At 45.5% G+C, this 20,318-nt stretch overlaps 1 protein-coding gene across 1 annotated transcript in view; it reads left to right on the top strand.

Moving 5' to 3' along the window:
- The window catches only part of ANXA3 (annexin A3), a 35,813-nt gene that overhangs the window by 2,674 nt on the left and 12,821 nt on the right, over positions 1-20,318 (top strand). The window contains exons 2-6 of the mRNA XM_081021114.1: positions 2,460-2,497; positions 5,824-5,911; positions 12,156-12,250; positions 14,076-14,189; positions 16,189-16,279. Coding sequence (XP_080877240.1) covers positions 2,483-2,497; positions 5,824-5,911; positions 12,156-12,250; positions 14,076-14,189; positions 16,189-16,279 — 403 coding nt within the window. The 5' untranslated portion in view covers positions 2,460-2,482. The remainder of the gene's footprint in view (positions 1-2,459; positions 2,498-5,823; positions 5,912-12,155; positions 12,251-14,075; positions 14,190-16,188; positions 16,280-20,318) is intronic.

The raw sequence follows: 20,318 nt of genomic DNA, 5'->3' as shown, positions 1-20,318 counted from the left end.
TTGCACAAGGTGTCTGGGCTGGTTAGACACCTTTAATTCTGATCTGTTTGTGGGAAGGTTAGACAGCACTGTGTGAAGCAATGGCTATCCCATATTTACTAGTGAATTGCATTGCTACTTTCCTTTTCCATCTCTTTTAAAAAGCAGATTTCTTGTCCAGTAGTGCCTTTGATTGTGTGCAACCTTAATTTGTTAAATAAGTTGGAGTTCTTGTTATTAAATATACCAAGAAAAAAAGCACACCAAGAACTCTGGCCAATATAAGTTTCAATAGTGGGAGTGGTCCCTACTCGCAAATCAATAGTCAATTATAACAAAAACTGATCCATTCAAAAGTATGTATTCTGACAAGGATTACAAACTCAAACAGAGATTACAAACTCAAATTCATAAGGATATGTGTGACACAATAATTCGTTACAGTGTTAGAGATAAGAGTTTATGAGTAGAGATAAGTTCATATTAGTCCGTAGTCAGATTTGACGTGAAGATCTTTGTTTCAGTTATTGGGCAAAAGTCAGAAGTCAATTATGGATCAGAAGCCAGGACAGGGCCCTGTTTTGGTGTATTCACCTCTATCAGCTGGAAGTATCAAACATTACATGAAAATACATTTAAATTCCAAATTATCATAAATTATAGAACAGTATTATACAACATTTGGTTGGGATGCGGGTGGCGCTGTGGGTAAAACCTCAGCGCCTAGGACTTGCTGATCGCGTGGTCGGTGGTTCGAATCCCCGCGGCAGGGTGCGCTCCTGTCGCTCGGTCCCAGCGCCTGCCAACCTAGCAGTTCGAAAGCACCCCCGGGTGCAAGTAGATAAATAGGGACCGCTTACCAGCGGGAAGGTAAACGGCATTCCGTGTGCTGCGCTGGCTCGCCAGATGGAGCTTGTCACGCTGGCCACGTGACCCGGAAGTGTCCGCGGACAGCGCTGGCTCCCGGCCTATAGAGTGAGATGAGCGCACAACCCTAGAGTCTGGCAAGACTGGCCCGAACGGGCAGGGGTACCTTTACCTTTACCTATTATACAACATTTGGTTCCTTACCTTACTTCTTTCCTTTTCAATCTTTTTTTTAAAAGCAGACTTGTTGTTCAGTAGTGCCTTTGATTGTGTGCAACCTTAATTTGTTGGCACGTGACTGGATCACTTTAAAAAAATAACAGTAATCTGGAACTGCCTAGAGTCTGCCTCAAAGCAGCATATTTTATCAGGTGCTGAAGTGAGCCCTGCTTGGAGCCCTCCATACCCACTTTGTTATCTAAACCAGAACCCCACCTGTGCTTTATATGATACTGGGGAAGACCCACATTTGAAGAGATGGCTTTTCCCTCATTGCCCCTGGTATGTCCTTTCTTCACTAAGCCTGATTTTGAGAAGCAGAGGAAGGCTCTCTAACTGCTTTTACTCCTCTGCAACCCTTGTTTCCATAACTTCACGTTGGGTGGGGCAAATTTCTCCCAAGCAAAACACTGAGCTAACTTTATGCTTTAAGCCCTGTGTGCTTGTGGAAAACGAACATCCCTGTTTAAGGATCTGAGTCAATACGCCTTTTCCTGTGTTGCGTATTTGAGCTTGGACAGTTTCCAAAGTTCTCTGGGTAAAAAAATAAAATAAACCATGGGCGGGAGGATGTTAGATATACAGTGTATTCCCTCCGCTATTCATTCCCTGTGGCCTGTGACTCAGGCCAGAATGGTGAGTTATTCAGAAGCCTGTTTTCATTTGGGGGGTGGGGGGGTGGAATGAATGGGAATGGAGACTTTGCAAACTTGAAACAGCAGTTGGGAGGGTTGTTGATGTGGTATCCAAATGTAGCAAACTGGATTGTACAAGCTGTGGTTCTCTTCTCAAATCAGGACCTGATACTATGGTTTGGAAACAAACAATGGTTTGCTTCATTCAGGCAAAATGGTGCCTAAAACAGTTGCAGTGGAACGGAGTGCAGGAAGACATAGCTAACTGACTGCAACAGTCGGAGGGAGCTGGTTTTTGTTGCCAGTGTCACAGTGTGTGCGCAGGCCTCGCTATAGATTTGTAGATGTAGAGTTATTGTGAATCTTAAAAGGTGCAGAACGGGATTTGGATACCCCCAGCAGCAACATCACGAGAATTGCCGCAGAATGCTAATTGTCTTCATTTTATTTTATAGCATTTTAAAGCCCTTTAATGTTTCAAAAATATCTTAAGTAGTGCTCACTATGTGCAATATAAAAACAATGTTCATTAAATTAAAAATAGACCCTAAAAATACCCAACTGTATAAAAACAGGTAAAAGCAAATAAAACAGATTCAGGAGTTTCATACACATTAATCCAGGTCTGAACATAGGAGTCCGAGAAAGCCTGGTGGAAAAGATGAGTCTTTACAAGAACATACATATTTTATTGTGTTAGTGTATTTTATAATAACATGCCCGGTGTTGCATTCTGTTAACATCTGCTTATTCTTCCAGAGTCATTCTGAGAGAAGATCATAATGGCTTCTGTTTGGGTGAGTAAAATCATGTCGTCCGCATACCTTACTCTTGTGCATTTGGGATCCTCTCTGTTTGCTTGGAGACTGAACTTTAGAGAGAGAAAACAGAAAAAGTCTGAGTCCTTTGCATGACACACTTCTGGCTGTTTTGCTCATGTGGCATTTTGAAAAACTATTGCCGGATAATGAAATTATTTGTTTAGTATGGAGATCACAGCTTTGCTTAAGGTCTGTTAGTATCCCAGCCAGCTAGCCTCTTCTGAGAAGGGCATCATCTAAAAGCAAATTCTGAAACATTGCGAGCTGCCTTGCACCAAAATCCGATCCATTAGTCTTTCTATCTCTGTAATGTTCACACTGAGTGGCAGCACCTCTCTAGTTTCAGACAGGGTGTATTTTCAGACAGGTGTGGTATTCAACTAACTTTTACTCAGGGTTAGACCCATTGAAATTAATGAACATGACTCAGTTAATACCTCCTGCATAAAAAGTATGTGTTCTATCACTGAGCAGTAGTCCTTTCTAAGGTCTGTATTCCCCCAACCTCTTCAGAATACCATATTGCTGATAATGAAATTTTTTGCTCCACTTCCTTTCTTTGTCGAATTTGTAACAAACCTCTCAGTCAAGGGTAATTAACTGAAAGATGGATTCAGACTCATGTGGTTAAACTGTTAAGGTTTCTCTAATGTGATGATTGCACTACTATTCATTCATTTGCTCGCTCATTCGTTCGTTTTTCTGGAAATTTATTCCACTTTCCTCTCCTTAGCAGGAGTCCTACGTTATCTTGCAAATGGGTCACTCCTCATCCCACAGGTGGGGCGCGGGGAACCCCACATTTAATCTTGTAGCTCCAAAGCTGTCACTTTTCTTTTAGGGAGAAGATAATAAGCTATGAAAGATGGGCCTTGTTCCTCAACGCTAGCAGGAGCCTTGGCTTTGTAGCAAATGTTTCCCCCATCTGAGTTGTCTCTCTGGGCAAAATATCACCATGGAAGAAATTCGAGAAGTGGCTCCCAGGGTGACAGACAAATCAGGTTCAGGAACTGCCTCTAGGTTTGAGGAGAGTCACTCTCTGGTAACGTTGATGTGCCCTTTCTTAGTATCTTTACCCGAGAGCAACATCTCACAATTATGAGCCGCCATTTTAATTTCCCAGAATGTTCCAGAATGCCCAACGTGGCAGCACTCTGGGGCACTGTGGAAAATTAAAACAGGGGGTTGCCAAGCCCAGAATGGGAGTCTTGGGCTGGTGGCAGCAATGTGGGTCCTGCTGAGGTGATAGGGCTGGAATGTGACCTGAAAAACTGGCCTGACCAGTTTTTCTGGAAGGATTTTCAAATACGTTTGGGATGTGGTTACGACATCCACACACTTTAGATACAACGAGGCTGTGGTTCTGTCAGTGTTATCACAGCAGGGTCCCTCAACCAGGTGTGTTCCCTCAGCTTTGGACTACAACTCCCATCAGCCCTTGCTAGCAGGCCCCAAGTAGGACAAGGCTGCTCTGCGGGAACTGAAGAGCCACAGGCAGTTTAGTCCGTTACAGAAACAGGAAGGAAGCAGAAGATGGAGACGGCAGCTCATGTCTCCACTTCAGCAAACATCCTGGAGCCAGCAAATGCGTACAAAGCTTGTGTACAAAGCAGAGTAACGCCCACATGCAAGACTTCCCTGACTCACTGTCTACCTGACTTCAACCGCACTTTGTCTCCACGATGTGAAGGATTGGCTTTCTCTTTGCACATTTCCAGCTCTTCCTCTCAGCCTATCACACACAGTGCGCACTGCTGCACCAGCAGTCTCAGGAATGTGCGAGCTGCATGTGCCTTTCATTGTTCTTGACTGTGGCTGAATTTGAGCATGTTCAGAGCCCCACGCAGGCAGGATTTTGGCATCAGGAAAACTGCTTCGCTTTTATTTCTTCATTTCCAGTGGATGAACTAAGTCAACATTCCTGAATGGCTGAGCTCATAAGCTCCTGGTGTGTGTGTGTGTGTGTGTGTTTTCGTTTTCCCTTATCCACACCCAAGTGAATTTCCTCTGGCCTCCTCTGGTTAGATCAGATCTTATAAGCAAAAGGCCAGGACTTTGATTTGTTTGCTGCCCCATTATATTTTAAACTTAGAGAGGCTTATGAACATACATCTTATTTTAATGAACTGACTTTTGTGCAACTTCGGAAAGCTTTTACAGAGTCATGATTAAATACAATAAACTCTGCTTATAGAGATGGGAGACACAGAGGCATATCAACAAACAAACGTGTCTGCATTAGGGGATGTTCTGAAGGAGAGGAACTTATGCATTATATCTTACGCTGCCCCTTATATAATGAAGCAAGAGAAAGATTTTTGGCACCTGTAATCACAAGGTCTCCTGGCCAGAACACCTCTGACATGATTTTATATCTCCTCACAGACACAGATAAGTATGTGACCTGGCGGGTAGCACTTTTTGCAACTGCCGCTAGGAAAATTAGAGCAAATTATATAGCCAAGGTAGCCACCAACTATAAAGGAGATGAATTTATTTGACCCTCTCTACATCAAGCTATATTCCATCTTTATCACCAAACTCCGAATATAATTGCACATTGTATTAATTAACCTTATTTTTTAATATATCAGTGACCATGTGATAATTTTAGCTTATAAATTTTAATGTTTAATGTCTTAATTTGTATGTTAAGGTACTTTTATAGCTCTGTGTAGAGTAGCTAATGTCTTGATAATGTTAACGGAGAAATCTGAGGGCTCCCTTGGACAAAAGAACAAGGACACCAGCCAGGAATACCAGAGCAAAAGAAGCAGCCCGTAGGCTTGGTCTTTATTGAAGACTGTCGCGACAGGACTCCCACCTGCCACAAGGTGTAACAAGATGGAAGCCCCAAACAAAAGAGCCCCCAAACTTTTATTAGCTGCTAATCCCCATTTTACACCCCACCCCAAACTACATCACTCATACATCACGGTTACATCATGAAAGGGGAGGTCTGGTGGAAGTAATCTGAGCATCCTGGACCCTGCCCCATGGTTCTCCTTTATTATATCCATCAAAACTTATTTACACTGTTGAATTTATCTTAATGCTGCCAACGTTTTCAAGTGTACACAATTTCCCCCCATATATTCGATAAACATTTTCCAATCTTCTTTAAATGTATGTTCTTCTTGTTCTCTTATTCTATATGTTAGATCCACAAGCTGCGCATATTCCATCAGTTTAAGTTGCCATTCTTCTTTGGTTGGGACCTCGCTGGTTTTCCATTTTTGGTATAATAATAATAATAATAATAATAATGGACACTTCCTTTCTCCCTGCTCTCCCTATTTTAGGTTGGCACTAGGGGAACGATTCGGGATGCTCCTGGCTTTAATGCATCGAGAGATGCTGAAGCAATTCGGAAAGCAATTCGGGGAATAGGTAAGTGGTCTCGGTCCTCTGCGTCCTTCTCCGTTTCAGGCAGGCAGGCAGAAGATCTGGTCAGATGTTGCCTCACCCTAGGATTTCTGTATAAACACCATCTTCTGCATCTGGCTCAGTCTGCTTCATGTTGCCTTAGTGTTGCACCAGCTCTTGTGGCTTTGATGCCTGCAGTCACCCGCAGGACGCTGTGCAAAGCAACCACTGATAATCCCAGATTAACTTTAGGATCAGCCTGAGGGCCTCCCTAGTTGACCCTCATGTAGCTCATGTGGAGCAGGTAAAGGTAAAGGGACCCCTGACTGTCTGGCTGACTCTGGGGTTGCGGCGCTCATCTTGCTTTATTGGCCAAGGGAGCCAGTGTACAGCTTCCAGGTCATGTGGCCAGCATGACTAAGCCGCTTCTGGCGAACCAGAGCAGCGCACAGAAACGCTGTTTACCTTCCCGCCAGAGCAGTACCTATTTATCTACTTCCACTTTGACATGCTTTCGAACTGCTAGGTTGGCAGGAGCTGGGACCGAGCAACGGGAACTCACCCCGTTGCGGGGATTCGAACCACCGACCTTCTGATCGGCAAGCTCTAGGCTCAGTTTAGACCACAGCACCACCCGCTCATGTGGAGAGCCTGATGCAAATTGCACCCCCGAGCAGGAGTAAAAACTTTCTGTATCTGTTGGGAAATCTGTTAACAGACATTGGCCTCCCTCTGTCTCAAGAGAAAATGTAGTGTTCCTCCAGGGTCGTGAAGTCAACCCATTGCATTAGCAGCAGCAAAGCGACCTCTCTGGTGTGCAAGCTTAGGCAGTGTGGATGGAGGGCCTGGGCTGCCCAGATGACAAGACCCACCCCCTCTTGGCCCTGCTGATGGGAGGAACACAGAGCAAAATATTTGGCACCAGCTTGACTGCAGGAGTTTCCAGAAGGAAGAGGTTGGATTTGATATCCCGCTTTATCACTACCCTAAGGAGTCTCAAAGTGGCTAACATTCTCCCTTCCCTTCCTTGCCCACAACAAACACTCTGTGAGGCTGAGAGACTTCAGAGAAGTGTGACTAGCCCAAGGTCACCCAGCAGCCTCATGTGGAGGAGCGGGGAAGCGAACCCGGTTCACCAGATTACGAGTCCACCGCTCTTAACCACTACACCACACTGGCAAGGTGCCATCCAACCGTCTTATGGATTTCTGTAGGTTTACGCTTTCACATTTTTGTTCTCTCGAAGATATCCCATAAGGCAGCAGAGATTTAGTGTCAGACTTTTCCTTCTCCTACATGGGATACCTTCCCAGGTTGACGAACCCCACCTGCCCCTCACTTTTGCTATATGACCTTTCAAGAACCCTTTCAGCGCTATTAATTTTTAAAACACACACACACATACGTATGAGGTACACAAACATTAGTCATATCAGCTGACAATTTATTTGCATAGTCTGTGAAACAAAATGACACTAAAACGCAAATTATTGTAAACTTCCGTTATATATATATATATATATATATATATATATATACATTCATTCCCCACCCATCTGGCTGGGCTGCTTCCAACAAAATATTTAAAATACGATAAAACATCAAAAATTAAAAACTTCCCTAAACAGGGCTTCCTTTAGATGTTTTCTAAAAGTCAGGTAGTTGTTTATTTCTTTGATGGGAGGGTGTTCCACAGGATGGGTGCCACTACCAAGAAGGTCCTCTGCCTGGTTCTCTGTAACTTGGCTTCTCGCAGTGAGGGAACCGCCAGAAGGCCCTCGGTGCTGGACCTCAGTGTCCGGACTAAACAATGGGGGTAGAGACGCTCCTTCAGGTACACAGGGCCAAGGCTGTTTAGGGTCAGCACCAACACTTTGAATTGTGCTCGGAAGCATACTGGGAGCTAATGTAGGTCTTTTAGGACCGGTGTTATGTGGTCTTGGCGGCTGCTCCCAGTCACCAGTCTAGCTGCTGCATTCTGGATTAGTTGCAGTTTCCGGGTCACCTTCAAAGAGCACGTTGCAGTAGTCCAAGCGGGAGATAACTAGACAGCTGCCCTGGACACAGAATTGACCTGCGCCTCCATGGACAGCTGTGAGTCAAAGAAAGTTGCCTTATACTGAGTCTGACCATTGGGGCATCAGACTCAGTGTTGCCTACACTGGATGGCAGCAGCTCTTCGGGATTTTAGACAAGGTTGTCCGCCAGCCCTACCTGGAGATTGAACCCAGAACTTTCTACATGCAGATCAGATGCTCTACCACTGAACTATGGCCCTTCCCAGTGTTAGTCATATTCAGAGCAGGCCCACATCGAAATCGGTGCACATGAAACTTGAGGCTATTGATTTCAGTGAGTTTGACTCAGTTGCAAACAAACAGCTAATTATTCCATGCCAGCTTAGCAATTAAACTCTCCTGTGGTCCACAGAAATGATGATCCGCAGTTCTTGAATTTAATTCCATTCATTCCAGCCGAATCAGGGTTGCTTGTACAAGAATGAGAACAAAGTTATCTAAACAATTCATTTTCCCACGGTTTCCCCTTTTTCACCTCTGTGCCATTGATCCAATAAGTTAACACGACACGTTTAATTAAAGCTCTGCACTTAATTTCCCACTCAGTGATAGCTTCAGTTCCCCCCTCCCTCCAGTTGGCATTTCTGCAGCCAATAATTAGCCATAAATTAATTAAATCTCATGTCCTGGTCTTATCCCTTCCAGAAAACCCAAATTCATTATTTTGTGATCTGCTTCTGATAGCTAATAGCTATCGACGGAACTCTCCTCTGTGAATTCGTTGATTTATCTTTTAAAGTCGTCCAGCCTATAGAGCATCGCAAAAGGACTGGTGGGTGTTCTTCCAATGCACATTCTGCAGGGGTTGCCATATTGTGCTATTGAGGGGCTTGTGGCAGCTGTCATGGCTGGATGCAGAGGAACGGTGGGAGGAAACAGCTGGGGAACCCCTAGGAGAAGATGGCTCAGAGCCAGAGGGTGATGAGTGGTCAGATGGGGGAAGAGAGAGAAGACTGGGAGGAGGAGGTGTCAGAAGCTGGAGCAGTAACGGCTTAGTGAGCAGGAAGAGGCTGTGGAGAGAGCAGTCCAGACTCAGAGGTAGAAGTGGAGGCTGAAGAGGAGTGGAGCCAAGAGGCAGAGATGAGTCTGGCTGGTGAAGAGGCATGGGTGTCTCCCCCTCCTGCTGCGACCAGCTCCCGTCCCCACTGGTTTCCCAGAACTAGAAAAGGGATGAAGAGAGTGGAGCAAAGGCAGACAAAGCAACAGAGTCTCAGATTGCTCCGGAAGGTGCTGAGGGAGGAGGAGACTTAGGCAACTGTGGGATGGTGGGAACCTTCAGTCCTCACAACTGACTCATTGCGGCAAGACCTACTGGGAAGAGTTGCTGCGCTTGCTAGGTCTGGCTTCCTGAGTTGTTTTGTTTCTTTCCCCCTTCACATTTGACAGGAAATATCTTTAATATCCGAAGTCTACAGAAACGCTTTGTCAAGCAGCCGCAAATTTCCTACATAACATAGATGTATCCTGCTGGCAACTCTTAAATTCTCTCTTTTTAAAAAAAGAATAATAATTTTTATTAAATTTTCCATTTTAACAATCCAATCAAATCACATTAAGTATTCCAAATTATACAAATACATATAGTCCAAATATTCTGCCAAATTATAAATTTTTGTTGGGGCTTCCCATGCTTCAAGTTCAGTGGGGTTCCAATAATCTTATGTTTCTACTGCCTTGAGTTTCCAATAGTTCCTTCTTTAAATCTTCCTGTTGCTATCCTTTTCTTTCGTGGCCTCTGAGTTGTTTCCACAGGGGAGTTGAAATAAACAATAATGTGCTTCTGTGTGAAATTTGTATGACTCTCCTTTTTTTTTTTTTTTTTTTGCAGCTGGTAAGTCTGTTGTTTGCAGAATGTCCTCACACACTGGTGTTTATGCCGAATCAATCCAAAAGTCCTTCTCTGGTGGCAGACGCCATCTTCACTCAGTTCCGATGAAATAAAATCTTCCCTTCCACCGGGAACAATTTGGGAGGCTGATTACTCCCATCTCAGCCTCTAAATTACCTCGTGGGAGCTGGAGAGATGGTATTGTCGGCCATCTTCCGCGGCACCCCTAGCAGAAGCCCCGGCAACTCTTAAATTCTCTCAGAATTACCAGAGAGCTAGTTGCATTTGCTTTCATATCATGGGTGCAGAGCTGCAGGTTTACTCAAACTGAACAGACTCGGGTTTTCATCAGCTATGCATGAGGAGGACACAGGCTTATATTAACATTTATTTCAATTTGCTGAAGAGTTTATGAGCCACACAATGGTCTCTAGCATGCAGGAAGTCAAAGAGTTCTCTGTACACTTCTACTCCGTATGGGACTTAGATGACACTCGAACATTACACTCCTCTAAATGTTCCTAAGGTTTCACACATTTCTCAGTCTGTTCACAATGCTCCCTGACAGGAGTTTAAGGATCCAGAAGCTCTCCTTCTTCCTCCTGGGGGTCCCCGCTCCGGCCTTCCAGCTCCTTCTCATCCTGCCACCATATCTCTGCAAATCTCCCTCAAGCCTCACTCCAGCTGTATTGTTCCTTTGGATAAAGAGTTAACTTCACTGGCATTTTTAAGTTTGTGCTGACCTGCTCCTGACACCCAGCCTGGCAGCGGCCAGTCCTGAGTAGCGCACAAGATTAGGACCAGGGTTTTCTTTTTTGCTGGGCATAAAGCAGGAACGCGGAGCTTTTGTGAGCCCGAGAGCCACATTCCCTCCTGGGCAATCCTTCGAGGGCCACATGGCTTCTGAGCAGGGCCAGAGCAAAGTGGGTGGAAGAAAGAAGGCAAACTTCACCTGTGTGCAGTAGGCCAATTTCTACAACACTCCTGGCATGAACAGGGAAGCGAGGTGTAGTGGTTAGAGTGTTGGACTAGGACAGGGGTCTGCAACCCGCGGCTCCGGAGCCGCATGTGGCTCTTTTACACCTTTGCCGCGGCTCCGGGGCGGATACTAGCGAGGGGAGGAGGCGCATTGTGCGCCCCGACACTCCCCACTGTGGCGGGCGCTGTACTGGCTGTGACGTCGCATGGGGGCGGTGCGTGCGTTAGTCACGCACCGTCCCGACGTCACCTTCCCGCCCGCCCACTACATTGTAAGGGGCATGTACGCTCGTCACTGCATTGAAAGGGGGCATGTGCGCTGGTCACTGTTTTAAAGGGGAGTGAAGAACACACACACACAAAAAGGTAACTTGTTAATTTAACGTTTATTTCTATGAGGAGGAGTAATTCTGAGGGGTCAAACAAAGAAATAATAAAAAAGTGACAAAAAAGTTATTTTTATAATGACGAGTTTTGCGGCTCCCAGTTTTTTTTCCTTCGGAAACGGGTCCAAGTGGCTCTTTTTGTCTTAAAGGTTGCAGACTCCTGGACTAGGATCTGGGAGACCAGATCCTCAACTCAACCCTGAAGCTTGCTGGGTGACCCTGAGCCAGGCATAGTCAGTGTGGTGTAGTGGTTAAGAGCGGTAGTCTCGTAATCTGGGGAACCGGGTTTGAGTCTCCGCTCCTCCACATGCAGCTGCTGGGTGACCTTGGGCCAGTCACACTTCTTTGAAGTCTTTCAGCCCCACTCACCTCACAGAGTGTTTGTTGTGGGGGAGGAAGGGAAAGGAGAATGTTAGCCGCTTTGAGACTCCTTAAAGGGAGTGAAAGGCGGGATATCAAATCCAAACTCTTCTTCTTCTTCTTCTTCTTCTTCTTCTTGGCCTAACCTAATGTTAGTCTGAGATGACACCATCTGCAGCAAGCTTGGCCTAACCCAGTGAGGTCACTGGGTTGTTGTGAGGCTAAAATGAAAGAGGAAGGAAAGCTACAGTATGCATGCCACTTTGAGCTCCATGGAGAGAAAATAAAATAATAATAATAATAATAATAATAATAATAATAATAATTTATTATTTATACCACGCCCTCCCCAGCCCTGACTGGGCTCAGGGCGGCTAACACCAAATATAAAACAATTGATTGAAATACAGCTTAAAAAACAAGATTAAAATACAACATTAAAACATTAAAATGCAACCTCATTTAGGGTAGGCTATAAGTGTAATAACGAATCAATAAAATATGTTGTAGGGAGTAGCAGATTGCAGTGGATTTAAACTCATCATTTGAATGTGATTATTCTGATTTTTTTTAGCTTGGGAGTTGAACCATTTTTTAGACTTTTTTTTTTTTTTAATTGGTTCTGTTTTGCATTTTAGGTACTGACGAAAAAACCCTGATCGACATCCTCACGGGAAGATCGAATGCTCAGCGGCAGCTGATTGCGAAGGAGTACAGGGCAGCTGCAGGAAAGGTATGGTTCGGAGATGGTCTCTAGGCTGCAAAAGACTCCATCAGGAATAAGGGGGGGGGGGTGTTCTCTTGTGATGATGCCATTAAATATGACCGCTCACTTGCTGGATCATCACCTTGTCGTGGTGAGTGGGCTTGCAAGTTCCTATGACCCTTGTGAGCGAAGCCATCGGGAATCTCTTACTCCCAGCAGGGTGTCAGCAACTGGCTGGCCACTGTAAGGCTAGATGCCTGGCCTGATCCAGCACGCCTCTTATGTTCTTATCAAACATAAGAAGCAGGAGACCAGCCTTCAAAATGCCCCACTCAGCCATGAAGCTTGCTGCAGATGGTGTCATCTCAGACTAACATTAGTTGTTCTTGCAAAGCTACCTTGAGATCCAGCCTGTTTATAGCATCCTGAATTTTTTAAGGACTGGGCAGAAACAGGGTGGTGAAGGAGATGGCAATAGGGGTCAGTTGAAAGTAGGGCTAAAGTGTTGTGCCCGGTATGTATGTAGGACACATGGGTGGGGGACTATGAAGCCATATGCTTCCTCAACCTCGGCCCTCCAGATGTTTTGAGACTACAATTCCCATCCTCCCTGACCACTGGTCCTGCTAGCTAGGGATCATGGGAGTTGTAGGCCAAAAACATCTGGAGGGCTGAGGTTGAGGAAGCTTGCCATATGCTATCAGCAGTCAGGGTATATTAGGGAGGATCCCTGGGAGGTTAGGAGTGTTAGAATTCCTGCTCCATGATTGCAGTCATGGGATTGTTGTCTTTCACATGACGGTATATGTTTTGACTCCACAGAGTGGGAAGTTTGTTTGTGTTGCTGTGTTCCGTGAAGTGGGACTATTGTCCTTTGTCTTTTTCCCTTTGCTGTCTGATGCTAGAGAGAGGGAGCCATGTTGCAGTGCTCCGTGTGTGTTTATATGTAAATAAAGCAGATTAGTCAAAATGCTGAGTTGCTGAGGTCTGTCACGCAAACTGCGCAGACTCTGCGGATCCCTAAGTGTGCCGGTGTCGGTTGGCATCGGTCACTGTGATGTTCAGGCTGAAGAAAGCTTTTGAAGCTCCCGAACGAATGACCAGGAGGGAGGGAACATGCCAGTCGGGCATGTGTCATGCCAAGGTCCTACTCGAGTGTAGGCTGAGCTCCTGACAAGGAGGTCAGGTCTCTTCAGTCTGGGATGAGGCAGAGATCTAATTTTCAATTTGCATGGCTGGACCACTTCAGGCTGTAGGTGACACATGATGGGTTCTCCTCTCTCTCTCTCTCTCTCTCTCTCTCTCCCTCTCCCTCTCCCTCTCCCTCTCCCTCCCTCCCCCCCTTTCTTCCATGTAGACAACCTTCTCCTAGTTTTCCAGCTGCAAGGATCTTTTGGATGGAGGAGCAGTCATTCCTAGCGCATCCTCCCATGCGTGTTTATTTTCTTGCTGCTCTCATTATTTTAAATTGACATAGCCACCCATCAGTAAATATTTGCTGGGCACCTTGCAAACAAAGCATATTCCTAAAAACGCAGCATGTAAACGTTAGCATCAGCGATGAAAGACATCAAAACAAACAAGCCATGCTTGCAACAGTGATGGAACAAAACCATGTGCAGCCCAGATTTAAAACCACAATTAAAACAAATTTCGGCTGCTTAATGTGCTGTGTGAAGTGGTCTTGCCCAGGCACGGTTTTTTGTCCTCACTGAGAATGAAGCTACAATTAAAAGAGAGATTCGGTGGACGGTTTATCTCTGTTGTAAAGGGCAGACCGTCCTTGGAGCCTGGATAGGATTTTTGACAGCGAGAAACATTGACAGCTCTGTTTCTTTCTCTTTTTGGAAAGGATATGAAAGATGCTTTGAAGGGAGATCTCTCTGGCAATTTGGAGCGTATAATGGTGGCTCTTGTAACGCCTCCGGCAGTGTTTGATGCTAAACAACTGAAGAAATCCATGAAAGTAAGTCTATGAAGGCAGCGCTGCGCCTTCTGTTATTTACTCGTTTGGGAAATTTCGCTTGCCATATTTTTTTTGCATCCGCTGCTGTTTTGAGGAAATTAAAAGATGGCCATATTGCATTGCAAGAATGTGTTGCATTCTCAAAGTAAAGGAAAGATATTTACTTGAGGCGTTCCCAAAGTAAAGGAAGGATTGAACTCTGATTAATAAGAATACACACAGAGACTTGAACCAGCAAGACTCTGGGAAGGGTGCGTATAATTGTATCTCTCTGTGCCTATCCCTGTGCTGCTCCTGGCCCAGGTAGTTTTTATTCACAAAAGAACTTTTTACAGAGTGTTCGTAAGAACCAATCAGATTTCTTCTGAGCATTTCCACAAACCCACATGGGGAGAAAGTTAAACCACTATAACTAATTAATCACAGGCTAAACAAAGAACAGAACTACAAAGAAGAGCATTTGGTAACCCTGGAGGTAATAAACAAGCAATACATATGATAAGAAGGATGGCCAGGAGGACAGTGACCATTATCACCTTAATGGGAGATCTGTTTCCTGGCCCTAAGATTAACATCCTACATCAAAGAAACTTGCCCACTATCTTTATGGCCCAGGATGCATGCCTGGCAAAGCAACTGGGCTGTGTACATGACAAGAGAAATGGGCAGCAGAGGCAAAAGGGCATGAAGAGGGGATGAATGTAGAATCTTATGGGATTTAATCAGAAATTATCGTCAATATATCAAACCCAGTCAACACAATGCTTTCATCGTGGACACGATGGCTTGATGTATATTTTATAATTCCTCATGGTAATCCCATCTGATCCCTACAGAATGTCTCATTTTAAATGAAGTTGTCTTTGCACATGGTTTGGGATTCAGAAAAAGGCATGTGGAGGTTGCAGCCACTTTCAAAGCTGGACCTCTGCTTGCCATTTCCCTTGCATCAATTGTCACTTAACGGAGGAGACAAGCCGCTCCATAAAACTGAGCAGCAGCTAGCCTCTTCAGCAGAGGAAGAGCAAGCACAGCTCCACCTCTCCATACAGTTTCCTCTGGTGTATGCATGCCTCTTCTCTGGATTTTGGCCCCAGAGGACACACAGATGTTCCGGTTCAGGCATGACATTCCGTCCCAACAAGGACCATCACATTTGTGTCAATGAACTGGGACGCTATGTGCTGTAAATATCTTTCTCAGTGCCACCAATCCTTTCAGAGGGCAGCTCAGTTCTAAAATCCATACTTTGGACCAGCAGTTAATGGATTGATCAATTCATTGGTCGATGCTTTCGGCACCCATTTAAACTGTTAGCTCACACCATTGACTGTTCGCCAGTGGTGTTAACCAATCCCGATAGGTGCAGTCAAGGGAATGATAAGCCCCCTGTGGCTTCGGTGAAAAAGTTCAGCACTCACTTAAAGCCCTTGTGTTGATGTCAGTTAGGAGCTTAGATGTTCTTGGCTGAATTGTCTTCAGTCCATCTCCCTTCTGCTGCCATGAATCTTCGGGATGTTACCGCCTCTGTTGACATTTTGTCTTTTGGCTCTTCAGAAGCTTGCTAAATGCTAGATCCCCAAGGAGGCCCTACAATGGAAACCTACAGTGGAAAGTGCCTAAATCATAGCATCTTAGTTGGAAGGGACCCCAAGAGTCATCTAGTCCAGCCCCCCGCAATGCAGGAATCTCAGCTAAAGCATCCATGACAGATGGCCTTCCAACCTCTGCTTAAAAACCTTCAAGTAAGGAGAGTCCACCATCTCCCGAGGGAGACAATTCCATTGATGAACAGCTCTTACTGTCAGAAAGTCTTTCCGAATGTTGAGTCGGAATCTTTTTTCTCGTAGCTTGAAGCCATTGGTTCGATTCCTACCCTCGAGGAGCAGGAGAAAACAAGCTTGCTCCATCTGAAAGCCCTTGAGATATTTGAAGATGGCCATTCGGTCTCCTCTTTTCCAGGCTAAACAAATCCTCTTACTCTTCTTTTTGCTTCTAGGGTACTGGAACGGACGAGCAGGCTCTGATCGAGATCCTGGCCTCAAGGACTAGCAAGCAAATGAAAGAAGTAGCTCAGGCATATTACACAGGTAACGATGACTTGGAGTGAAGGGATTCTGGTCAGGCAGGTGCTGTAATTGCTACTTTTCCAGCAGACAGTACTAGCTGGAGATCGGTCAAAGAGGTTTCTTCAGTCATTGCAAGAGACTGGGTGGGGAGAAGACCTTTTCTTGCTGGATAGCTGAGGAGTGGTTGGCTTGGAGAGGATGAAGCAGGCGAAAGCTAGTCTGTTGCAGTGGAATGCCGTCCCCTTCAGCCAGTGTGGTGTAGTGGTTAAGAACGGTAGACTCGTAATCTGGGGAACCGGGTTTGCGTCTCCGCTCCTCCACATGCAGCTGCTGGGTGACCTTGGGCCAGTCACACTTCTCTGAAGTCTCTCAGCCCCACTCACCTCACAGAGTCTTTGTTGTGGGGGAGGAAAGGAAAGGAGAATGTTAGCTGCTTTGAGACTCCTTCGGGTAGTGATAAAGCGGGATATCAAATCCAAACTCCTCCTCCTCCTCCTCCTCCTCTTCTTCTTCTTCTGCCACCAAGATTTTGAGCATCTTCTTTCCCTGCAAACAGAGGCTTCCTGGAGGCTGACTTACTTGGTGCTCTGATGAGTCAATAATGTTATAAATCTCAGGAGTAAATCTGGCAAAGTTATCCTGAGGTATCTGAGCAATCTCTTAAACAGCCTGGAGTAATGTGTCAGGCCCTTATAAATCTTAGCTGCTTTGCCCTTTGAAAATATATATCGCAAGATTCATTAAACCCGGCTCCATGGTGTCAATTAGCCACATTAACAATGGGGGCCAAACTCCTCTCCAGTCCTCTAGTACTTATGTAGTTGGGGCCCTTCCAGAAATCCTTTTGAATGTGTGTCCAGGATGGTTTTTTGTGCTTTTTGATGCTGTCAAGGGCGTTCAGGTGTGATCACACTTTCAAAACCCTTTGTGCAAAGTTTTGGGGCAGTCAGATCCCTTTTCTTGATAGTGTTTGTATCCTCGCCTGGCTTGATTCTCTTAAGTTCAACTACGTATACAGATTCTGTGGGGTCTTCTCCAGCAACCTGTTCTGAATATTCATTTATTCATGTATTCATTTATAAAGGAAGAAAAGAAAATGTGAAGAAAGGGAAACAGAGAGAAAAGAAGAAAGGCCAAAAGGGCATTGTAACACATTAAGTAAAGTCAAATTTAAATGCTATAGGTTATTATATAGATATAAGTGACATTATTATCCTAGTCTAAATATGGTTACCAATAACCCACCACGTTGTGTATTAAAGCTTTCCGGGTATCAATATATTTGTCCAAACAAAGTCTGTGTCTATAGTCAACCGGTTCGTACCTGTAATTGTCATGAAACCAATGGAACAAGGGAGTAGCTATTAAACCAGCCTTTCTCAACCTGTGGGTCCCCAGATGTTGTTGAACTACAACTCCCATCACCCCTAGCTAGCAAGGCCAGAGCTCGGGGATGATGGGAGTTGTAGTCCAACAACATCTGGGGACCCACAGGTTGAGAACCACTGTATTAAACCCTCATCCCCTTTACTCAGTTTTGGCTGACATCAGCTGGCCACTTTTCTGCTTGCTGGGATGCTTGGCAGGTCTTCCTCCTTGCAATCCATTGCCAGATTGCTTCGGTTCTTAGAGGTCCTTTCCTGGAAAGGATCCTCTTCTGCTGCGTTTCAGAAAGATGAATTGCTGAGCTGTAGAGAAGCTGAGCATGATGGATTGGACAGTTTAATGCAGCCAGCCCAGCGGAGTCTATACTTGGAGCCGGTACAGCTCTGGGGGTAGCAGCGAGGCCCATGGCTTTGATTAATATCTGGAAGATTTATGGCTGTTTTCCTGGTGAAGTGGGTAAAGCTTTTCACTAGGAGTGCATTTAGCTTCATGCTCGAGCACGGCGTATTCTAATAGGGAGCCCTGCAAGCTGAGCCAGGCAAATAACACAAGTTTGGAGAGCACGTTTATTGAGCCGTGATGGACTTCTTGGAGGCCCGCTGGCATTGCAAGCGAACGATTGTGGTTAATTGCTTGGCAATGTCCTCTAAAAGCAGGCGGGGGGAATCTCCGGCCCTCCAGCCCTTTCCATTTGGCCCTCAGAATTCTGTCCAGCTGTCCAGCTACTTTCTTGGGCTCCATGATCACTGCAGATGGTGACAGCAGCCACGAAATTAAAAGACGCCTGCTTCTTGGGAGAAAAGCAATGACAAACCTAGACAGCATCTTAAAAAGCAGAGACATCACCTTGCCAACAAAGGTCCGTATAGTAAAAGCTATGGTTTTCCCAGTAGTGATGTATGGAAGTGAGAGCTGGACCATAAGGAAGGCTGATCACCGAAGAATTGATGCTTTTGAATTATGGTGCTGGAGGAGACTCTTGAGAGTCCCATGGACAGCAAGAAGATCAAACCGATCCATTCTTAAGGAAATCAGCCCTGAGTGCTCACTGGAAGGACAGATCCTGAAGCTGAGGCTCCAATACTTTGGCCACCTCATGAAAAGAGAAGACTCCCTGGAAAAGACCCTGATGTTGGGAAAGATGGAGGGCACAAGGAGAAGGGGACGACAGAGGACGAGATGGTTGGACAGTGTTCTCGAAGCTACAAACATGAGTTTGACCAAACTGCCGGAGGCAGTGGAAGACAGAAATGCCTGGCGTGCTCTGGTCCATGGGGTCACGAAGAGTTGGACATGACAAAACGACTAAACAACACAGCAACAGGAAGTGTATCTCTTGAATTGAGGCAGTGTTTCGCAAGCTTGGGTCCCCAGCTGCTGAACTATAACTCCCATCATCCCTGACCACTGGTCCTTCTATCTAGGGATGATGGGAGTTATAGTCCAACAACAGCTGGGGACCTGGACTTCCGGGGTGGCGCCACCGGCAATGGCGGACTCCCTCTGAACTGGAGGGACTAGCTCCGCGGGAAATGGGTCTTCTCCGCTACGGCGAAGCGGGGACCCTCTTAAAAATCACAGGCGGATGAAGCCTGTGACCATGGGACTCGGCGGGCACCTTTAGCGCCCCCCCAACCCGCTAAGGAACCCACTAACGGGCTCCGAATTGAAGAGGGGGAAGTGGCGCGGTGCTGTGAGTCAACTGCTATTTCCGTGGAGCGAAGCCGCATAGCTATTGCCGGAGAGCGCTGCCTTTTTCCTGGGACAATTTGGACTTTAAAATAAGCACCCGTGAGTACTTAGACTTTGAATAATTGGACATCAAATAAGGACTAGCGAGCAGGAAAGAATTGGATTTTAAAAATTCTACTCTAATTTGGTACGGAACGGGAAGGTCTAAACAGGAAGTCAGCCTTCCGTTCTTTTGTAAACAGAATAAAGCAAAGACAATTTAAACTAGAGCTCAGAAAATCGTTTTGAAAAGATTGGATTTCACCATTTAAAATTGTGGAACCCCCCTTTGACAGCAGGAGAAGGGGGGGGGGTCTTTTTGGATTGTTTAAAGTGACTTTAAAGTAAAGTAACTTTCCTCCGTCCTGATCCTGGAGCGGGGTGTCAGGACTGACGTTTGAAGTTCATTGACCAAAGACAAGTGTTTTTGACAGATAGCTAAAAGAAGAGAAACATAGTGACTCCACTGTTCCCTTTCGCATTTTAAAGGAATATATATGGACAAAGTATCTTAAAAAAGGAAACTTTGTTGCAAGAACAAATAGAAGTCTTCCCCCTAGGGGGAGTCTGTGAAACTGTAACTAACTCCAGGGAGCCGGCAGCTGTCACAGATTACAACCGTGGGAACAGGCACCTGACCTTGCAGGACAATGTATTCAGAAGCTTTGTTGTGCGCTCTCTATAAAACAAATGCCCTACTGGAACAATTACACGAGAAGGTGAATTGGATGGCGACTTCGACTAGAAATTTTGAACAGGCAGTGGGAAACTTTGAACAGACAGTGGGAAAATATGTGGAGCCCACTCAGGAATTAAATCAGGAGTGTGTCTTGACAGAACAGGCCCAACAGGAATATGAGTTTTCGGATTTGACAAATGAACTTGGAAAAAGCCAGATTTGGAAAGGAAAAGTTTGGCTTGGTTTGGAAATGGGGGGCTGGAT

Source organism: Podarcis pityusensis (genome assembly GCF_964106645.2).
Source record: "Podarcis pityusensis genome assembly, chromosome: 9".
NCBI lineage: Eukaryota > Metazoa > Chordata > Lepidosauria > Squamata > Lacertidae > Podarcis > Podarcis pityusensis.
This window is presented reverse-complemented; position numbering and strand designations above follow the sequence as displayed.